The sequence below is a fragment of the Aulonocara sp. 'chitande type north' Nkhata Bay genome, linkage group LG22 (assembly GCF_057382095.1).
Source record: "Aulonocara sp. 'chitande type north' Nkhata Bay isolate Kocher_YH1m ecotype deep benthic linkage group LG22, A_spYH_male_GT1.1, whole genome shotgun sequence".
Lineage (NCBI taxonomy): Eukaryota > Metazoa > Chordata > Actinopteri > Cichliformes > Cichlidae > Aulonocara > Aulonocara sp. 'chitande type north' Nkhata Bay.
In genome coordinates this window covers 11,677,299-11,697,687 of record NC_141364.1, presented here as the reverse complement: position 1 = coordinate 11,697,687, position 20,389 = coordinate 11,677,299, and the positions used below count along the sequence as shown (strand labels likewise).

General features: G+C 41.2%; 1 protein-coding gene across 2 annotated transcripts in view; it reads right to left on the bottom strand.

The window, feature by feature from the left end:
* Positions 1-20,389, bottom strand: part of epha10 (EPH receptor A10) — a 164,506-nt gene that overhangs the window by 103,062 nt on the left and 41,055 nt on the right. For both annotated transcript variants that reach the window (XM_086280947.1, XM_086280946.1), the window contains exons 2-3: positions 15,755-15,819; positions 11,575-12,247 (exon numbers count right to left, since the gene is read on the bottom strand). In XM_086280947.1, coding sequence (XP_086137073.1) covers positions 11,575-12,247; positions 15,755-15,819 — 738 coding nt within the window. The remainder of the gene's footprint in view (positions 1-11,574; positions 12,248-15,754; positions 15,820-20,389) is intronic.

Genomic DNA, 20,389 nt, shown 5'->3' with positions numbered 1-20,389 from the left:
TTTAAAAACGGCAATAAAATTCTACATTAAGAGGCAGGCGAGGAAGTGGAGACATATTCTGCAAGACTCTCAGCCATATAGGAGTTCAAGACCTATACTTAACGACTTCACTTTTGTTCAGCTTTAGCTTTCATTGTTAAGAGCTACCTGAATCTACTATCATTTTTGCACACTGTTTGGTTAGGTTTGGACATGAAAAGTACTTAGCTGGGGTGAGCAAAAGATCACTAGTGGGTTGAAAAACTTCACTTACAAAAGTATGCTATATTCCCAAATGTATTTGCTTGTCTGCTTTCATACAACTCGAAGAGTGTGTTTATGGGATTTCTTTTCAACTATTCTTCCAGAATCACATTTGTGAGGTCTGACACTGATGTTGGACAGGAAGTCCTGACTCACACTCTCTGCTCCAATTCCTCCCAAAGGTTTCTACCAGGCTGAGGTCATGACTCTGTACAGGTCAGTCAAGTTCTTTAACACCAAACTCACTCATCCATGTATTTATGGACCTTGCTTTGTGCACTAGTGCACAGTCATGTTGAAAAAGGAATGGGCCATCCCTAAACTGTTCCCACAGAGTTGGGAGGATGAAATTGCCCAAAAGTTCTTGGTATGCTTCCTTTCACTGGAACTAAAGAACTCAGCCGAAATCCTGAAAAACAACCGCACATCATTATCTTAGTTCCACCAAACTTCGCACAGGGCAGTCAAACTGTTACCTGGCAACCAACAAACCCAGACTCGTCCATCAGATTTTCAAACAGAGAAGCACTCCAGAGAGCACGTTTCTACTGCTCTAGAGTCCAGTGGTGGCGTGCTTTACACCACAGCATCTGACACTTTACATTGCACTTGGTGATGTAAGGCTTGGTTGCAGCTGTTTGGCCATGTAAACCCAGGAAGCACTGTTCTTGAGCTAATCTGAATGCCACATTTGTAGGTCTGCAGAAAGTTGAGGACCTCTTTGTGTATTAGCACTTGCTGATCCAGCTGAGTTGATGTTGTTCCCAATCACTTTGACTTTGTTATAATACCACTAACAGTTGCCTGTGGAACCTCCTGTTATAAAGCCCTATTGTCTATATTACTGCAATTTTTACAACCAGAGGTTTAAGTGTCTCCTACATAATTGGGTTACTTTCTGTTGATCACTGATTACAGTGGATGATTACTTTCTACTCAGCCTGCTGAGAGATGGAGGAGGGCCCCTGCTGGCCATATCTATGGGACTGATTACAAGTGATAATGCCCATTATATATGCTGGTTAATGTTGGAATTTTCTTTCTGTTTACAGACAATGTTAAGATTCCTATCAGCCCAATCAGATCATCTTCAGCTAGATGAAATGACCACCGAATAAAGTGATAACTGCAGAGGAATGTAGGAACTTACATTTTCCTGAGAAAGATTAAATTATGATAAAAGACTTTGTTTGATTCACCTTCTTATTTGATGGAAAGGGAGATAAAAAGGAAAAAAAAAGGTTGAGAAAAGTAACACGCAAGAACAGGGATGACTGAACAAATGGCATAAGATAAAGCTAAAGAAACAGCAGAGAGCGAGATGGAGTTTTGTTTGCTTCAATGATTTAGAGACACTCCTGAAAAGACTCGATTTAATCTATTTAGACTGTGTGACCAGTTTTCCTCTTTGTTCCTCGTGGGTTCTAGGACATCATAGAAATTTAAACCTCATCAAGCCAAAAGTTTTACATTTTCAGAGTGTCATCTATCAGCTTCTGTTTATATCTGTGGGCAGCTGTGATTTACAGTTTATAGGGGAACATATTTGAGCTTCAGTACAGAATCAACCAGGGCTTGTTTATGGTGGTTATCATCAAACATAAATTTCAAGTTGCAAATAGCTTTAGGCTAAAAATGAAATGCGATTAAGCACCATTTCCCTTTTGTCGATTTGTATCCTCTTGATATGAAGAGTTCAGTTTGTTATTATTTGATTATCTTTGGAAAACTACAGGTATAAACTTATCCAAAGTCATTTTTTTCTAACTCATTTACGGAGCCCAAGCTTGATATTAGGATCCAGTGGAGCTGTAGTAACCCTGTGTCTTTCTCTCTCTCTTTCTCCCTCAGTGGCCCCTCTCTCTCTGGAACCTCCACCCACCTAACGCCCTCAATCTCTCAATGTGCCAATTGGACCAGAGGCCCTGCAGGAGACCTCAATACCACTACACAGTGGAAATGTCACCCATAACACTCTACTCAGGATGCCAATCACTTCACACTGTTCCCCACTGTGAGCATTTGTGTGCGTGTGTCGGGGAGAGAAAGCGAATGATCAAGGGGCATGTCCATGTGTGCAAAGAGAGCATGAAACAATTATTGCCAGTGTGACAAAATCCCTCATAACTCTACCAGAATATAAAATTAGATTTCGCCAAAGTGTACGTCTAGATTTATGGCTTTTGCTCAGTGATGTGTGAGCATCTGAGTGTAATGAGCCTGTCCATCTGAGAGGATTATGGGTTGTCTGGTTAATATAAGGACTACAGGTGTTTGTGGAACTGCACATGATTACACATCAAAACAATGAGAGTGTGCGTGCGTGAGTGTGCCGAGTGATAAACAGGCCTTAGTTAGGCGTGAAGGCAGAAACAGATGGAGTGGGTTACGGACAAATAACACACATGAGCCTGTGAGGGAGTGGGAGTAAGCCCATGTCTGAGCATGCATATGTAGTGTTGTTTGTTTCTGGGAGTGTTTGGGATGATCCGTGCATTCAGTATATGGATATGCAAATGCACGTGCCCAAGAAATCTTAATGTACACATACATGGATATGTGTGGGCGTGTGCATTTACGTGTGTTATATTTAGAGCGCAGTGGCGCAGGTGTCTCTGGAAAAGCCGTCCATTTCAGTGGAATGTGGGTTGAGTCGTGCGAATGCGTATCAGTTTGCACAAGAGAGGGTGCATGATAGGGAGGGTGATGACGAATGACAGGAAAACAAGGAAGGCAGGGGGATGGAGAGCTAAGCTGGCAAAGGCTGGCATGCCAGGCGCACTGTGGAGCCAGGGGGGGCGGGCACTCTGTCCTCATGGCAGGCCCCTCTGTCGAGCTGTGAATACAGAGACAACAGCCGGCATACACAGACATAGATACGCAGGGTAGATTCAAACAGGGATGGCTGCACAGCTCATCACATACAAACTCACAATGTAAACGTTTGCCTTGAAACATAATGAAGCAGTGCAGGTTATTGAAGATTTACTTTTATTTTAAAAAAATGCAGTGAACTGAATTTTAAAGATAATTGTACATCGAGGTTTTTAGTCATACTTTAAGTTAAAGGCAACTCACTTTTCAGTCTTACAGATGTTTTGCCATTTGTTTTAATGACTAACAAAAATAAATTTTCTTTTTCAGTGCTGATGACATATTACAGTCACGTTATTAGCATTTTCCCTATGTGGGTTTTCTCTTGGTGCGCCTGTTTCCGCCCACAGACATGCATTAACTCTATGGGCATGGATGTGGGTGTGAATGGCTGTCTATCTCCGTGTGTTAGCATTGATGGACTCGATGGGCTCCATTACAGAAATACACCCCTGTGCTGAACAAGCCCTGCCTCACATCTTGTGTCATGGCATATGTCAGCACTGACAGGCTCCAGCCCAAAACCATTAAATAAATGAATAAATAAAACAAATAAAAATACAAATCAACTTGTAACTGATAACCATTTAATCACCGCATACCACTGTACAGAACACGCAGATCTACTAGAGTGAGTGACAAACTGTCTTTAACACTAATTGTGTAAATCCAGTTACCTTTGACTTAACAATTCTCAACACACTTTGACTATTTTATTTCTCATTTCACTCCTCCTGACTTCAATGAGACCTGTAGTACTAAAAATAATAGCAGCTTCCTCTTAAGACTTTGTTTCCAATAAGCACACGTGTGTGTGTGTGTGTGTGCGCACTCCTGCGTTCGCCATCTTTCAAGTGTTTTGACAGAATAAGTACATTTCACTGAGGTTAAGTGGGGGCAGACAGATCTATACACTGATCCCACATCAATTTGGAACAGATGGAAAGTTATTAGTAGAGCTTGAATAGGGATGGAACGAGGAGACTGTGGGACAGCAGGGCATTTCTGAACACTGCCTTTCCATTAACATTATAATTTTTTTCATATTTTACTATGAGGAGGTGGGGTGTGCAGCCAGGTAGCATACATGTATGGATCTGTGCACATTTCTTGCAAAATAACGATTTTCCCCCCCGATTTTTTTCTATGGAGCCCAAGAAAAAGAACTCTTAGACGCAAACACAAGCGTCGTAAATCATCTAGCACATCCAAAATTCTTCTGCTGGGTCACTTCAGGACACCAGGAATTACACAGCCTTACATAATGAGACTTAGCATTAATCTTTAATCTAAGATGCAGCTTGTCGTCAGCAAGCCTTTCATGTGCCAGAGTGGTTCAACTGGGATAGCATAGCACGAGCCTAAGGGCCAGCATCTGTGGAAGAAAATCGCTAGCTTGAGCCTGCCTCTGTTGTTTTTATATTTAAGTTTTCCTGTTTAGTCTGACAGAATATAATTGAGCTTTAATGTGTATTCTTGCTTTCATTAGCACCAGAAATTATCACAGCGGGGAAATGTCCTTGCCATTTTTCAAAACTAGGCATAGTTTTCGATTCAGGAAGTGCAAGACGGCTCCCATAAAAGGAGCCTTTAATCAGTGAATTTAGAGATACTTGGTTTTACTGGGTGGTGATTTGTTAAAACATGCAAAACATAGCTGAGTGAATATAACATGCTTCTCAAACCATAAGTCAACTTAATATGTTCCCCGTGGAGAGAAAAATGGTGCTACGCTTATCGGCTGTGCTGTTAATCTTCCCCCATTGTTTCACTTTGATTTATATTCTATTTGCTGCTGAGTAACGCGGTTTCTCCACAGTGATATTTAAAATTCTTACTAAGTCAGGTTTACATTTTAAATGTGTACCATATGATTTAATTATAATCACCAAAAATGAGTGTAACTAATCTCAAGTCTTATGGCGAGCAATATTTTATGCAACTGAATATTGTATCACACCTCAGCGATACTGTAGTGGCTAGAAAATAATTACTGAAAGAGGAGGAACGGTATAACAAAGCAAAGAGGAAACTGGTATTCCAGGGAATAAAGCTGCCAGTTTCTTTTGTTCTAATGTCTTTTTATTTCTTATGAACACCAAAGTTTTCATGTACTTAATAAGCAGGAGCTGCTCTTACAGGATAGTTCCATGTTTTACTGAATATTTGATTCGGCTCAGTGGTCATGGGTGAGTCAGAGAGAAATGAGGCTGTCATGTCGGGTGAGTTAGCAACCTGATTAAGCTGGATGCCAACCTTTTCTAACTTTGATGCATTCATGTTGGCTGTATTTAATTCATGAGACTGGTGCGGAAGAAAAGGGGGGGAAAGAGAGAAAAGGATGACGGTAACACATTGCAATTTCACTCTGCCTAGTTCTCACCTTTTCACGCTTTGTTTTTTCTTTCTCTTCAACTTACCATTATCTCCCTCTGACCTCCACTTTTTTTCTTTACTTACAGGTCAAGTTGGGTTTTTTTTACTTGTTTTTTTAGCCTTTAACCTCTAAAACTCATCACCTTTACTCCCACTGTCTTCTCCCTTTCAAGTCTACATCATCTCCCTCACTTCTCATTGTCATTTTTCTTAGCGTCATCTCTCTGCACCAGCATTGTGTGCGTCTCTGAAATAATCCTCAGCTTTTACAACTCATATTTTATGCATTCCGCTTTTACGCAGAGTGACTAACAAACAGTGAAACGACGAGGAATTTGTGACAGCTCTTTTTTTCCCTTTTTTTTTTTTGCAATGCTATGCATTCCCTTTCCAATTTTTCTTCCTCCTCCTCAACCCCCCCAAAATACATTTTCACCTCCATCTATAATGCCCCCCCCAACTTAATTCCTTCCTTCCTCATTCTCCCTAGGTGAAGTAAGGCAGGGGAAAAATGAATAGCGAGTGCTTGGCCTCCCTCCAGCACACATTTTCAATATCCAAGGGACATTTTAATGGTACTTTGTAAACAAGCACACACATAGATGTCTGTATGTCTATGTGGGAATGCTCTCTATTAGTGTGTGAATGTTTGACGGTGTGTATTTGTGCTCTTTGCCCACTTGTTGTATGGGTGTCCAGCAAAATAAATACATCAGATGGTTGGCTCAAAAGAACACATTTGTCTTTCTCCCTGGAGAATGTGAATTATTTCAAATGAAAGCTGGGGAAGAGAAATGACTTTCAGTAGCAGGTGACGTGGCTGGAAAGGAGAAAGATGGAGAAGGATAGCGAGGGGAGACCAGATGGGCAGGGGTTGCACCTAGCCAAAAAGAGATAGTATAAAGATAGCAAAATGTAAGATAAAAGGAGAATGAATGATGAGTCAAAAACATGAATATGGAAAGTGGGAAAGATGCTCTATCATAAAGGTTAGGATGTGGTTACAAATCACTGGCGAAGGACTGGAAAGCTACGCAAATAGAAGTAAAAGAAATAGAATACAATAAGACTTCTGTCTGAGACAAAAAGAAATAGGGAAGGCTGATAAGGACATGACAAGAAGTGACAACAGACAGAGCGGAAGATGACTGCAACAGAGGGAGCGACTTTGGAAACATATGATTGGCTACTAGTGCCAAATTTGAGCACGCAAACACACACACACACTTTCTCGCTCACCGCCCTGTACAAACGCATTGGATAATTCTCCAAGCTTCACCAGCAGATTTCAGCCTGTTAACCTGCCTCGCCCTGCTTCACCCCGTCTTACCCTGCCACATGGTCACCCCGGGGGGGGCATGAAACAAGAGCTGGAGACAGGAAAAGCAGAATGTTGATGGGAAATATTGAAAAGAGACAAGATAAAAAAAACAGAAAGTCAAAGAGGGAGAAAAAAAAGGAAAAAGGTAGAGGAGGAGAGAGAACGCAAACAGTTTCTTTAGAGGAAGTCGTGAAGTGTTGCTCTGATCAGTGAGATAGAAATTAAGTATACAGTCCTTTGGCAGCACAGGGAGCGCGTTGGGGGGTAAATAGGAGAAGGAAATAAAGGTGCATGAGGGGGGAAAGGGGAGGAGGAGGATGGCGTGTAGTAAATTACGGAGGGAAGGAGAGCAATAGGAAGGAATAGCAGGGTGGTGAATGTGATGGAGCTGGATTGTGAAGCATCAAACAAAGATAATAAGAGAATCCGCTGAAGGCATGAGGCAAACTCAGTAATTATATAGAAAGAGCAGCCTGCGTTAATTAGAACAGGATGGAGCTCATGAGTGTGAGAGAGACACACGCAAAAAAAACCCCACACATAATTACACATGTACATCAAACACACCATTTCTGAGGTAATATATTACGTAATTTTTTTGCTCCCTGGTCTGTTCCTGTTGACGGCTATTCATAATGAGACCGAAGAACATATGTGTGCTCCTCACAACGCGTGTCTGACTTGTGAATGCACACAGGGTCAAGATGTACACATCCAAGTCGTCCTACCGCTCTGGTTTTTAAACTCGCTCTCCTTTTTTGGCCTTTTATGTATTTCATGAGGAAGCTAAGTGGACATAAGCTCTAAGTTCTTCGTATTTACACTCATCTTCACAAGCAGCAGCAGTCTTGCGGTCCTCTGAGCAACAGCAGATTAGTTGCATGACCTAAATCTTAAACACCAGGATCTCCTCTTTTCATCCTAGAGATACTTGGTAGTAACTCAGTTGTAAGAGACGACTTCAACACCACACACATTTTTGTCTTTTTTAGGTTTTCTATAATTACACATTCATTCAGTTTTGATGCAGAAAGCCGTCGAACTGGAGAGATGAAAGCCAGACGAGAGCCACCGCATGGCTGGACACATAACAAATTTGCTCTTTTGCTGAGTTTTTTTGTTGTTGTTAAATTAAGTTAAATGTCCTTTAATACCTACACTTCCTAGGTAAAAACTTTATAAAAAGAATTATGACAGCAGTTGCCATAATCCGAAGTAATCCAGCATTCCTTAAATCTTCTGTGACCCTTACAGAGGATGCGGTAATAATCCTCTTCCCTACTGCACTGCACTATCTGTTTACACCATTATCAGTAGCTTCTCACTGGCTCTTCGATATTATTGACCGGGACTGAGACACTTAGTGCATTTTCACTCACTCAGTTAAACAATTACGCTCAGGAGTAAATAAGACATAGAACCTATGCACACTGTATGCAAACGTACACGGGAATCAGTTGAAGATCACAGCTTTGTTGTGTTTGTTGCGATTTACTGCTTTGCATTCTTTTTTTGTTGTACTTCACAGCAGCTACTCATTCATATTCTTGAAGGACATGTGCATGAGGATGATTGCGACACATATATAAACTCAAATGTCCTTGCGCACAAAACATTTCTGTAATCTCACTATCCATTTTTATGAGGTGCACATGGAGACCTGATGTCTTTCTCCGACACACAAAATGAAATTTTAAAAAAAAAAGTGTGTGTGTGTGTCTGCTGTGAGATGTGTCCTTAGTATAAGTGTGTATGAGCAGTCCCAGCGCAATTCCTCAGTTTAGTGGAGCATTACAGCTGATCAATAGCTCTGGTGCAGTGGGAGATGTCTGGGCTTTGGCTGCATATTCATACCATTACAGCTGAAGTGAGGAAAGAGGCACTACAGGGAACGTGTGTGTGTGTGTGTGTGTGTCAGCAGACCACTCTCATGGATAATGACATTCTCTATCACCTAGTGGACCACACAGTTACTTGCTAAACTGCACCCAGTCAAGGTTGAGCACCGATAGAAGCAGTCTAAAACGTCTCTGTCTCTGAGTCTCTGTGGACTCGCTGGCTTTTCTGTGCCATCACTGAGACTCACTGTCCTTGTCTACTTGCTCTTTTGGCAAGATGCCTGACATGTTCTATTCTCCCTTTACTCCTTCTTTTCCTTTAAAATGTTACTTTTTTTTGTTGGTTTCCTGTCAGTGCTTTCTCTCTTCATCCATCTGCGCGGTGCTTCCCCGTACCACATTGTTATTCTCCTCCGAGTTTCTCTGTTGGTTTGTACATCAGTCAGATTCTTCTGTCCGCGGCGAAGATTTTATTGTCGAAAAAGCATTGTCAGTAATTACAAAAAGCAGGACAAGCAACGCATACTTTATTTGCACACGGCCCAACTGCCAATATCATTAAACAATTCTCAGCTCCAACTGTCAAACTGTTACTGCAGAACCAGAAAATGTGCAACGCAGCCAAAGTTCTGCACGACTTATCACCAACTTTACTATTAATACTATTTATACTGGATTTTTTTCCTTAACTATTGGTTCCTCTCAACAGCTAGGTGTTTTGCAGAACTATTGTTGGCAGAAACTTCATAAAGTTAATATTGTTACGGCCCATCATTTATAATGACAGACAAGATATGTGATGAATTACCATATCGGTTGTTAGATCCCACTAAATGAAAGCATTCCAAAAGCGGCATATGGTACAATCATACCAAAAAATGTTAAGGTTAAGAAAATATTATGTCCCTGCTATGACTTAGATGAGAAAACAGCAGTCTTCACTGGAAGATCATGCGATGTACAAGTCCACAGGTAATGCACAAGGTCATCGACATCCCGAGGTGTCTGAGGGAGAACACTTACTGCAAACGACCCCGAACGTGATGGGTTTCATGGCAACGGCAACAAAAATTGTTGCTCACCTGACTTCTTCCCCAAAATGAAAGTATAGTTAAAGGCATGCTGCTTTGACACAGCAAAGAAGACGTGCAGAGGGAAGTGGTCAGAATGAGACTTCAAGGAAATGACCTGAAAACAGCAGGAGTGCTGAGAGCTGTGCAGAGCTTCAGACAGAGACAACCTTGAAGTGGACAGCAGGCAAACTGAATCCAAGTAAGGTTTTGACTTTTTATGGATAGACTCACTGAGCCTTTTAGCTATGTTGCCGTTTCTTATATATTTTAGTTAGTAGCACAATGAGCTTCACTTTGGAATACAAACACGCTGATGTAAATTACTATTGTTAATCAAATACACAGAATCAATACATTTTTAATAAAAAACCACTGCAGGGATCAATATGAGATCACCGCACCAAGTTCAACAGTCTAAATTACTGTCCCATGACTGCACGTTACAGTCTAGTCAAGTGACTCCAACACCCACATCACATTGCACAATAATTCAAGATGGGGTGTGAAAACTAACAGCGAGAGTCAGGCGTTCAAACTGCTGCTATTATATGAGCAATTGTGACAAAAGATCGCAATACTGTCCGTTTCAGTTTACGTCAGAAAGCAACACATCAAACCACCCGCTAGCTTACTAATGGCAGCACTTCGTGTAGGTGTGTCTGTGTGTTAATCGGGACATTTATGCCTCATGAAAGAAAGATGTGTTGTCAAGCTTGGGACACGGCCTTCTGAAGAAACAGTACACAAAGTCATTGTGTTCACATTCACACACACCAGGCTCTTCACACTTCTCATACTCACGGTACACACACCATGCCTCACATGCCAATATGTGTGACAACGTTTGGACATAAACACGAAATATTTTAACATCTCTGACAAGTCAAGATCCTCGCAATCGATGGCACTGTCAGTATAGAACAAAAGGAGGCACAGTTTGAAAATGAATGAGAAAGGTGTGTTTGTACTTCTATTGTCTGCCCTCTAAAAACATGACCACTGCGGAGCGTTCTTCTTGTCTAAACACTCGTTAACATTGATTTCTCCTTTCTGTCCTTGCTCACCTGCACTTATTCCCTTTCCCTCGTTCACTCTTACAGTATCTGCTGTATCTCTGTGTGTGTCTCAATACAGATCAGCCTTGCTTTTCTCATCTTCTAATGCCATTAATCTCTTCTTTTATTCTGCCCAACTTCATCGCCGTCACAAACTCCTCTCCTTTTTTTCTTCTTTTCACTGCAAAAATCCTCATTCTGTTAACTCACTTCAAGTCTCTTGTTGAATATTACTTACTCTAAAGGTAATGTCAATTTCAGAGTCTTTTTAACTGAATATATCTTCAACAGAACTATACAGCTTTATAATATTTGTAGCTGCTAGCAATATCTGCCTGAACCTCCAATGTAATTTGGAATTTGGATTGGCTCTAATGCAAGTGGCACTGCCATTTAACACATGAAAAAAAAGCCAATTTCACTTAGTTTGCATACAAATCATCAGTTTTGATTGCAATGCAATTATTTGCTGTATTTTGTATGTGCTATTCAATACACTGACACCGGTTTCTAGCAAAAATTCAAACCAAGTTGTGTTTAAAAGAAAACAAACAAAAAAATCACACACAGTTTTTGTTTTTTTCCTGTTGTGTTCCTGCTCGCTGTTAGTCCAGAGCATTCTATCAAAGAGCTAAAACACATGAAAACATTGCTAATTCTTTCTTTTCTTTATTCAGTATTCTGGATTTGTTGCTTTAGTTCATTTCCGACACAACTCCTTTCTCGTTGCTTGTATTTGCTGCATTCTTATTCGTGTATCCACACATCCCACTATCTGATTTTCCATTCCCTACCTTCACAGCTGCTGTGTCCCTCCTCGTAGCCGGCGCTGCAGCTGCACTTCCCAATAGGCACCAGCCATTCACCTTCGGCACTACAATGCATCCTGGGAGGGCTGTCTGTGTCAACTTCAGAGTTGTTAACACAGGTGCCGCGCACCTCTACAAGCGTGGCAAACGCTGCCTCGGCCACTGTATCGGGGAACACTGCCAGGTTCTGGACGGTTGCGAGACAGCGTTTGTAGTAAACCCGCACAGCCACCAGTGCCACGCAGGCACCGACATCCTGGAATGCCAGGTGGAACCCTTTACGATTGAGGTGGCCGATCTCGCGCACCTCTGTGTTCAGCTTCATCTTCCTCTCACCAAGATCACCCTGCGTGAAGCTCTCATCAGCAGCAATGGTATCTATCTTGGTATACCGGTCCTCTCGCGTCACACCTCCAAGGTCCCTGTCTGACTCGACATACAGGAGGTTGAAGGTCTCCTTGCAGGTGCCTGCTACACCAGGGATGCTGTTGCAGTCACGCAGAGTGAACTGGAGCTCCACAAAAATGCGCTGTCCACCTCGACGTGCCACCCAGCCCGTCTGCAGCCAGTTGTTCTGCTGCGTGGGCTCCATCACATTGCACACCTGGTATGTCCGAATGGGCTTATACTTCTCATCTACGCCGCTTATTTCCTCCCACTGTAGGGATAAAGATTTGGGCAGAGGGGAAAAAAGACACAAAATCCTTAAATGTGAGGTATAGAAAAAAGAAAATCAAGAAAAGGAATATGGGAATGGAAAGAGACATACTGCATTTTACAAACCATGAATAAGCAGCAAGGAGCTTAGTAATAACATGAAGGACTGACAAGAAGAAAAAAAAAACAGCAAGAAACAGATGATAAAAATGTTAAATGACAGCAGAAAGAATAGATATGCAAACAGGAGTGAGTACGTTCAGGTTAACAGTGTAATGACATAATCTGATGAGTGAGTGTTTGAAATAAAAATCATTGGTTCTCAGATTGTCTAATAGTGTCACATAATGAACAGGCTCAGTCATCGTGAGTCTTAAGTGGTGTTTCTGCAACTGTGGGTCAGACCTTAGTCACTTTCTTTCGATCTCAGACTGCTTGGCACTTAAACTAATGGCATTTGTGTTCAATGTTTGTATAAACCAGGGGTCGGCAACCCTAGGCACGCGTGCCACAGTTGGCATGCGAAGGGTTAACTGATGGCACGACCATAGCTGGACTGGCCATCGGGCATACTGGGCATTTGACTTTTTTTTCTTTGTAACGGTATAAACAATAAAAGGTGGTGGATTGGCCAGATGCTGGTCGGTGTGTAAAAATAACTCAGTTGTTTGGTGGTGGCTGTGGCGGAGCTTCCACAGATTCAGTAATCTGTGGTGGAGGCCAGCAGGTGGATGAGAGAAAGGAGAGGCAAGAGGAGAGACCCGAGGCGGCCGCCGGTCCGAGTGTCAGGTGAACTGAACTTCAGGTAAGAAGTTATGACCTGCAGTCTATCTGGGTCAGATATGAACCAAGTTTAGGTGGAGTTTATTTTTGTTGTGCTGACTTTTTACAGTCAGTTACAATAACTCGTACTGCGTGCTAGCTAGCATGACGGAGTTTCTATACAGCTGGGTGGTTGCTACTTCAATCATGAAACTGATCAATGATCAGCTGATCGCCTTTTTTCTCTTTTGTTTATCGCCCACTTTGCGCCAGAAAGAGGAAACCGTCGAATGTCGCGCTAAACAACAGCAGCACGTTTAAGCTTGATCAGCTGTTGTTAGAATGTATTTAATATTACTTTCTAGTAGCTGATGTTTGCTGGAGCCACAGCTGTAAAGCTGCTGGTCATGATGTCGGTTTGGTTATCTTGTGAGAGGGAAACCAGGAAGATGAAACCAGGAGATGTCTTTACTGAATCATCAGAGCTGAACAGGTGATGGAGAAACAGGTTTGCCTTTTAGGTGACATGAATGAGTTGAAGGGAAGTTATGAACTGTTCCTGAGAAACAAATAACACCAGGATCTGTTTCTAAGTAGCTGACAGCTGGTAACTGTGCAGGGGTGGGTCTAGCAAAGTTTTGCCAGGGGGCCAGGTAGGACATTAACAGGGAAAGGGGGGCACAAAGAAATACTTTCTTATTCTCATTTAAAATGTCTAGCTTTTAATAAATAATTCTCTGAAGCTTATGATGTATGTATGATGTATGATAAAAATCATACATATAACATCGAAGCAGCTGGAATCCATAGCTGTGTGTGTTCATGGAGCTTGCATTTTCACCTGCTGGACATCACTACCTGACAAGTTTAACTGTCTTCAAAACATTGCAGAGGCCTTATTGACAGTATTTGGCTCTACATATCTGTGTGAGTAGATTTTCTCTCACATGAGTCTCCTCAGGTAGCCGTCTGAATGCTGGACACTCGGAGACCTGTATCTCTGAGTGGGAGACCAGAGATCACATTAACATGTTTGTCTCTGTATTAACAGACATGCCATATTGGCCCAGTTTATTTTTCTTATCATTGTTGTGAGGAGACCATAAATAGCTTTTGTATTTTCTGTTGTACAGTTCATTTGCTGTCATGGATAAAAAGTGTCCTTTTTTTTGGTTTCAAAATAGCTGATAACTATTCGCTGATTGCTGCCAACATCTGCGAACAAATATAATTCTATAAAGTGGTTCTATATAGTGTGTAACCGTTAATATAGAGCGTTATTAAATTTATCGCTAATGCAATCATATGGCACACTGACCTCTGAGGAAATTCTAAATGGCACTCGTCATCAGAAAGGTTGCCTACCCCTGGTATAAACGCTTCATCCCACAGTCTTGTGATTTATTCACAAGAAACGAATTTAGAAAAAAAGACACAGCAGGCTTAATTAAAGGGCTTTGTTAGTTGGCCTTCAGCCTACAGATAGTTTTTATTTATTTATTTATTTTTTGCAGCTTTGGTGTAGCCTAAAATATTGATACTATATCGGTACTGACAGAGATTCTCTGTTCTAAAGAACTCTCTGCACCTTGCTGAATAGATTAAGAGTGTTTTTTGTCTAAATATTGGTCCAAATAATTGATAATTACTGGCCTGTTTGCTAACAAAAGATTATTATTAGTAGTTGTTGCTTTAGAAGAAGTGGTAGTAGTAAAAAGAAATCTGATGTATGTGCACACCCTATTTCAGCCATTGGGACGGAGTCACAAGTATTCTCTTCAAGGTGAGGAACCACTGAATAATATAGCATTTTATTTATCTTTTAAATGTATTTTATTTTTGAGGAATTAAAAGTTTAAACTCCTCTGAGCACTCTAAGAATGCTTTTTATAGTTTCCTAATATTTGCCGTAGGGCAGAGTTTGTTTTTCTGATTTACTTTCAGTCTGGAAGAGCGAGAAAAATTTAATCAAATATATAATTTATCCATCAGATGAATGATTATGACTCCATGTCACTATTTGAATTACCGAGGCGCTCTTGACAGAATTGAAAGTGAACTGAGCAGCAAATATGAACTGCTCTCCCTCTCTCATAAATACACAAACGTGCACAAAGCAAAAGAGTAGAAATGGATTATCTCCAATGGTAATGTGATCAGCCCCTCTCCTGTCAAGGTGACTATATCAAAGTGGGTGCAGTGTGTTCTCTATCACTTCTACTGGGACATGTAGGTGAATCACACAGTCACATTAATCTTATGCATAGTGGAGCACGTAGTGCAGCAGTCATCTCAAACACAAGTGCTTCAGCAACCTCTATCCTAAACAATGCACATTTAAAAGCAGTGATGTTATTCATATAATAGACTTATCAAGTGTGTGTGTGCATGGAAAGGCCAACTTGCAGGTGACACGTGGGTGACAAACTGCTCTGGCAAAAGTGCTCCTGCATTTATCTTGCAGTCATAACTTAGTGCAAAGGGTTTTACGGACGAAATCGATCGTCACAAAAGGCCATTTATCTGTGGCAGCACATCTGTGTAGCTGCTTTGGACACTGCTATATTATAGTAGCCTGGATTAGTTCCAATGATTAATGATAATGATGAGCTCAGCACTGGGGACAAATTGAAGAAAAGGTGTGGAAAAGTAAAGTAACAAGCTGTGTGGAGGCTGGCAAGTAAACACATGCGTCTACAAATGAAAAAAATGACATGCAGGTAATGAAAAATGCAACTATACTTACTCCATTAGGGGGATAGGACGTCCAGCCGAGCTCTGCTTGAGTCTCTTTAGAATTCAGCAGCACCACTGCAGGAAATTACAAAAAAGGGGGGAAGACAGACATGAGTTAGACGACATGTGGCATTAGAGTGTATTTGCCTTTATTTTTAAATACATTTCCCAACAGTGTACCTCACCTGCATGATAACAAAACTCAATTAACACTAACTCAAGCAAATAATAGTATTAAATTAGTCATTTACAGTACATTTGCACAATGGTTCAGTTTTATTTGGCCTCTGAAAGTGCTTGGAGTAAATATGAATAACACAAAGTGCAAAATGACACGTCAGGTTTGGAATAATGAAAGAAAGGCATTAACACTGAGAAAGGTTTGACAAAATCTGTTGAGAGTGAACCTGTCCTTTGATAAATGCATTAACACCATCTGTTGAGGATTTAAGCTGGACAAAGCACTTTCCTTTAGCCCCTGGCTTCACACACAACACACAGAAAACCACAAACAAAACAAAACAGAACCATAGAACTTTTACAAAGAGTCGGGAGAAAAAGAGCACCCTTATTTAGCTTTCAAGAGTGGAAAACAGGAAATGCAGTTTCTTTTCAGCACAGAGAGACAAAATGTAAGCTTTGAAGCTGGTTTCAGCACCACGGACAGCTACATAAGAAGCAGACTGCAGTGAGTGAAAGCCGGCGTAAATCTCCCTGTTTAAAATCAGCCAAATAACGGATACAGCAAAGTTTCTTTAAAGAAATATCTAGGAGTTAAGCTACATTGTGTTGCCTAAGGTACACCACTGAAGGACAATAACTACAACACCATTCAAAAGTCTTGAACCACTCGCATAAGTGGAAACGCAGTATATGAGGCAAAAACAGACCTCATTAGAGTTGCGCAGAGTGCAATTCTAATGATGTTTGAATGTTAATATTTGGTATGAGATCACCTTTTAACTTTTTAGCACAGCCTGAACTCTCTTATGCAAACTTTCTTGGAATTTCTTCAAGTAGTCTTCGGCAATAGATCCTGAGGTTTCTTGAAGGACATTTAAACCTCTTCTATTTTGTGTTTGCTAGCTTTTGTTCAATTCTTAGTAAAAAGTATCCCACACTCCTTCAATAATGCTGAGATCTGGGCTGTAGGGAGGCCAATCCACAGATAGTGCTCCACTGTGTGTGTTTTTTATTCAGGTAAGAATGGCTTCTCGATAGCCACCAGTTGATCCATGTAACGTTTGTACAGCAAACAGTATATGGATCAACTGAAGGGCCAGAGGCACCCCTCAGGTCCTGCGCCGGGTCCTTGCTGGATTTTATTTTCCAGTTTCCTTTCAGATAATGTCAGATGTTATTCATCTGCCATAGTTAATTTTTTTGTCCTGTTACTTCTTCATTTGTCATGTACTTGAATCCGAAATATTATTTAGATCTCTTTATGTTGATATAATATATAATTAAATCATTCAATAGCAACAAAGGTAGATACTGGTACAACGAATTTCAAGATTAAGTATTAGATCAAAATATTCATCAAGAAAGCAAAACCAAAGTAACTCTCATTTTATTAAAAGATCTTAATACCCGTTCTACCAAATTTGAAAAAGGAACCAGAGTTCATTAGCGAGGACGTATCTGAGCAGTCGCACTGAGAACAGTTGTCGTTTTACATTCTGTTCTATGTGGCAGGCGTGCACGAGAGCCATCATCAGCACATTTATCTTAATCTATAATCTAATATCAACATCTGTAGTGACATATGGTGAGCTGCATTAACGCCTGATTTTTAAGGGATTTTGCTGATATTAAAATTAACCATGCTTTAAGCTTGTCTGCTTAAACAGACCCCCACCCCCACTCCACTGGCACACACACACACACACACACACACACACACACACACTGAGAACCAGGCTCTCTTACAGTGTTCTCAACACGTACATCTTTGAGGGAATCTGAGGTGTGACATCCAGACAAAGCCATTTTTTTCCTCCAGACTTCAAGGAACACACTGTGGAAAGATTGCTTTTTATTATCCTTGAAAGTGCTACTTTCATTCTTGTTACTTGGCTTTAACTTTTATGTTCTGCTTCAACTTTCAACCACTTCAGGAGATTGTAAGGGCTATCAAAAATAACCTGAGCGACACAGACTGCAGTTAGAGACAGACTCCTTGAGAAGTAACAATTTCACCTTATACCGAGCAATTCTTGGTGTAAAGATCTTTGATCACATACGCAGCTGCTACATGACAAATATCTGGCTTCGTGGAAATTAATAACAAGGCACAAGGACATCCTGATGAGCAAAAAACAAAAACCAGAAGCCTACACAGTCTGACTCAGCTGTATAAGAAGTGGTGACTAAAACCTGTGGCTGACTCACGCTCTGACAAGAAGAATATGCACTCTGGCTCAAATGTGTGCAGATGTATCACTATTTACTGTAAATACATTTTCTTTATTAGGGCCCGAGCACTGAGAGTGCGAAGGCCCTATTGTATCTGCTCCGTTTCTTCTTATTATTATTCAGGCAAAACAAGGGCCTTTTTCAGGGCCTAAACATGCTCAAAAACCCTTGAAATTTTGTACACATGCCAGGTCTGGTGAAAAATTTTGTATTTTAATGGTTTTACATATGAGCACTGGGAAATGGCTCTAGAGGGCCACCTATGCCTTGTTAAATGCAGCCCTACAACCACATCGTTTGAGCTACATGTATGAAATCTGGCACACATGTGTACCATGCCAAGACGAACAAAAAAGTCTGGGGGAGCATTGACGCAAACCCAACAGGAAGTCCGCCATTTAGAAGTGAACGTGACATTTTGACTCTAATTTTGCCATTTCCATGCCTCGAACTTTTTCGAACTCCTCCTTGGGATTTAGTCATATAAGCTTCATATTTGGTCAGTGTCAACTACACAACTGGGCCATGTTAAATTGTGGAGCTTTTGAGTTTTCGTTATACGGTGAGGCCGTGGCGCCACGGCGAATTTCGATGACTCGCCATGAAAATCTTATTGCCTCTCATTCTGTCATACATTATCCGATCTGGACCAAAGAGCACACATATGATAAGGCTCCGCCCCTGAACATATTTCAACTGCCATTTTTGACATCAGGGACAGCGCCACCTAGTGCCAACAGGAAATGTCATGTTTTACACTTTGGGGTACAGTATTGTGATGGGTGACATCTGCAGCCTCAAATTTCTCCAGGAAAGCCAGGAAATGTCATGTCTTTCACTTTGTTGTATTGATTTTCAGAGGTTCATCGTGGCCACCTCGAAAGCGGTGAATATCACCATCAGTCCTTCATGATGCTTCAGTGTGAAAATTGTGACTTTAAACTGAACGGCGCACCCTGGTGGCAACGCGGTTCACCATGAACAATGAAGTGCCTTTTGAGGGGCTTGGAAAGTTTAAAAAGGCGCACACCTCCAATTTGATGAGGGCTATCTTGTTATGTGATCATTTTCCTTGAATAGCGCAAAATGGCTCCACAGCGCCCCCTACAAAATTTCAAATCATCAGCCCCTGCTCTGTGTTTTATGTACGAGTCTGAAACCTGGTAAGTTTATGGAAGATATTGAGATGTACAAAAAAAGTCTCTTGGAGCAATATCCCAAATCCTACAGAAAGTCAGCCATTTTAAAATTAATGTGTAATTTTGGCGACATTTTCCCCACTCATCAGGCACCGTACTTTGACGAACTCCTCCAAGGGGTTTCATCAGATTGACCCGATCTCCAGTGCGTGTAATCTAAAGACCTTTGTGATGTTAAATTGCGAAGCTTTTTACGTTCAGGGAAACGGGGTGGTCATGGCGTTTCAATCACTCGCCAAAAAGCAGTAATCTGCTGTCACTCAAAAAGACAATGTCCAATCTCTCCCAAAGGTCGCAGGCATGATTAGACTCGAGCTTGGAAAGGTTTGTTATGCTATTTGTCAGTAATGGTTAGAGCGCCACCTAGTGGGAGGACTATAATCATGATTGAATGAGATGAAATGTTAGCTGGTGGTTAAATGCATGAATTCCATCAATGTGACATCTGATCGGACGTGCTGGTTTTAGGTGTTGGGCGTGGCTCGACGTGCCGGGGTGCGAGGGCCCTCATAACGCTGCTTGCAGCTTTAATATTATTATTGTTATTACTATTTTTTCAAGACCATAACTGTATAGAGATTTAATAGACTTCTATGCAATGCTATTGCAGTTTGTATAGCCAAAATCTTCAGAGGACAATGCAGTTTTCATTCTTCTTATTTTGGGATTTGCTTGAAAAGGAGACACTAGAGCACTGGATAGGGATCAGGGAAGCCTTGCTGGAAAATTAAAGATCCTTTACAAAACACTTAATTTCATTGTTTTTGGGTTAACACCAAAGGGTGCCCAAAGCATGCTTCTGTGGTTCGCTGATAACACAGAAGCATTTGGAAAAGATTAGAGAGGGAGAGGGCAAAGGTGCTGGAGAGACACAGAGGAAGGCTGAGGCAGAAGCCAAAAGAGAGATGATGAGAGAAAATAATCAGCAGAGGAGGGCAAAGAGAAGAAAGAAAGAGCCAACAAGTGAGAAAGAACGAAAAAATAACAGTTGGAGAAAGGGCTGGAAAAGGAAAAGGAAGAAGTGAGAAATG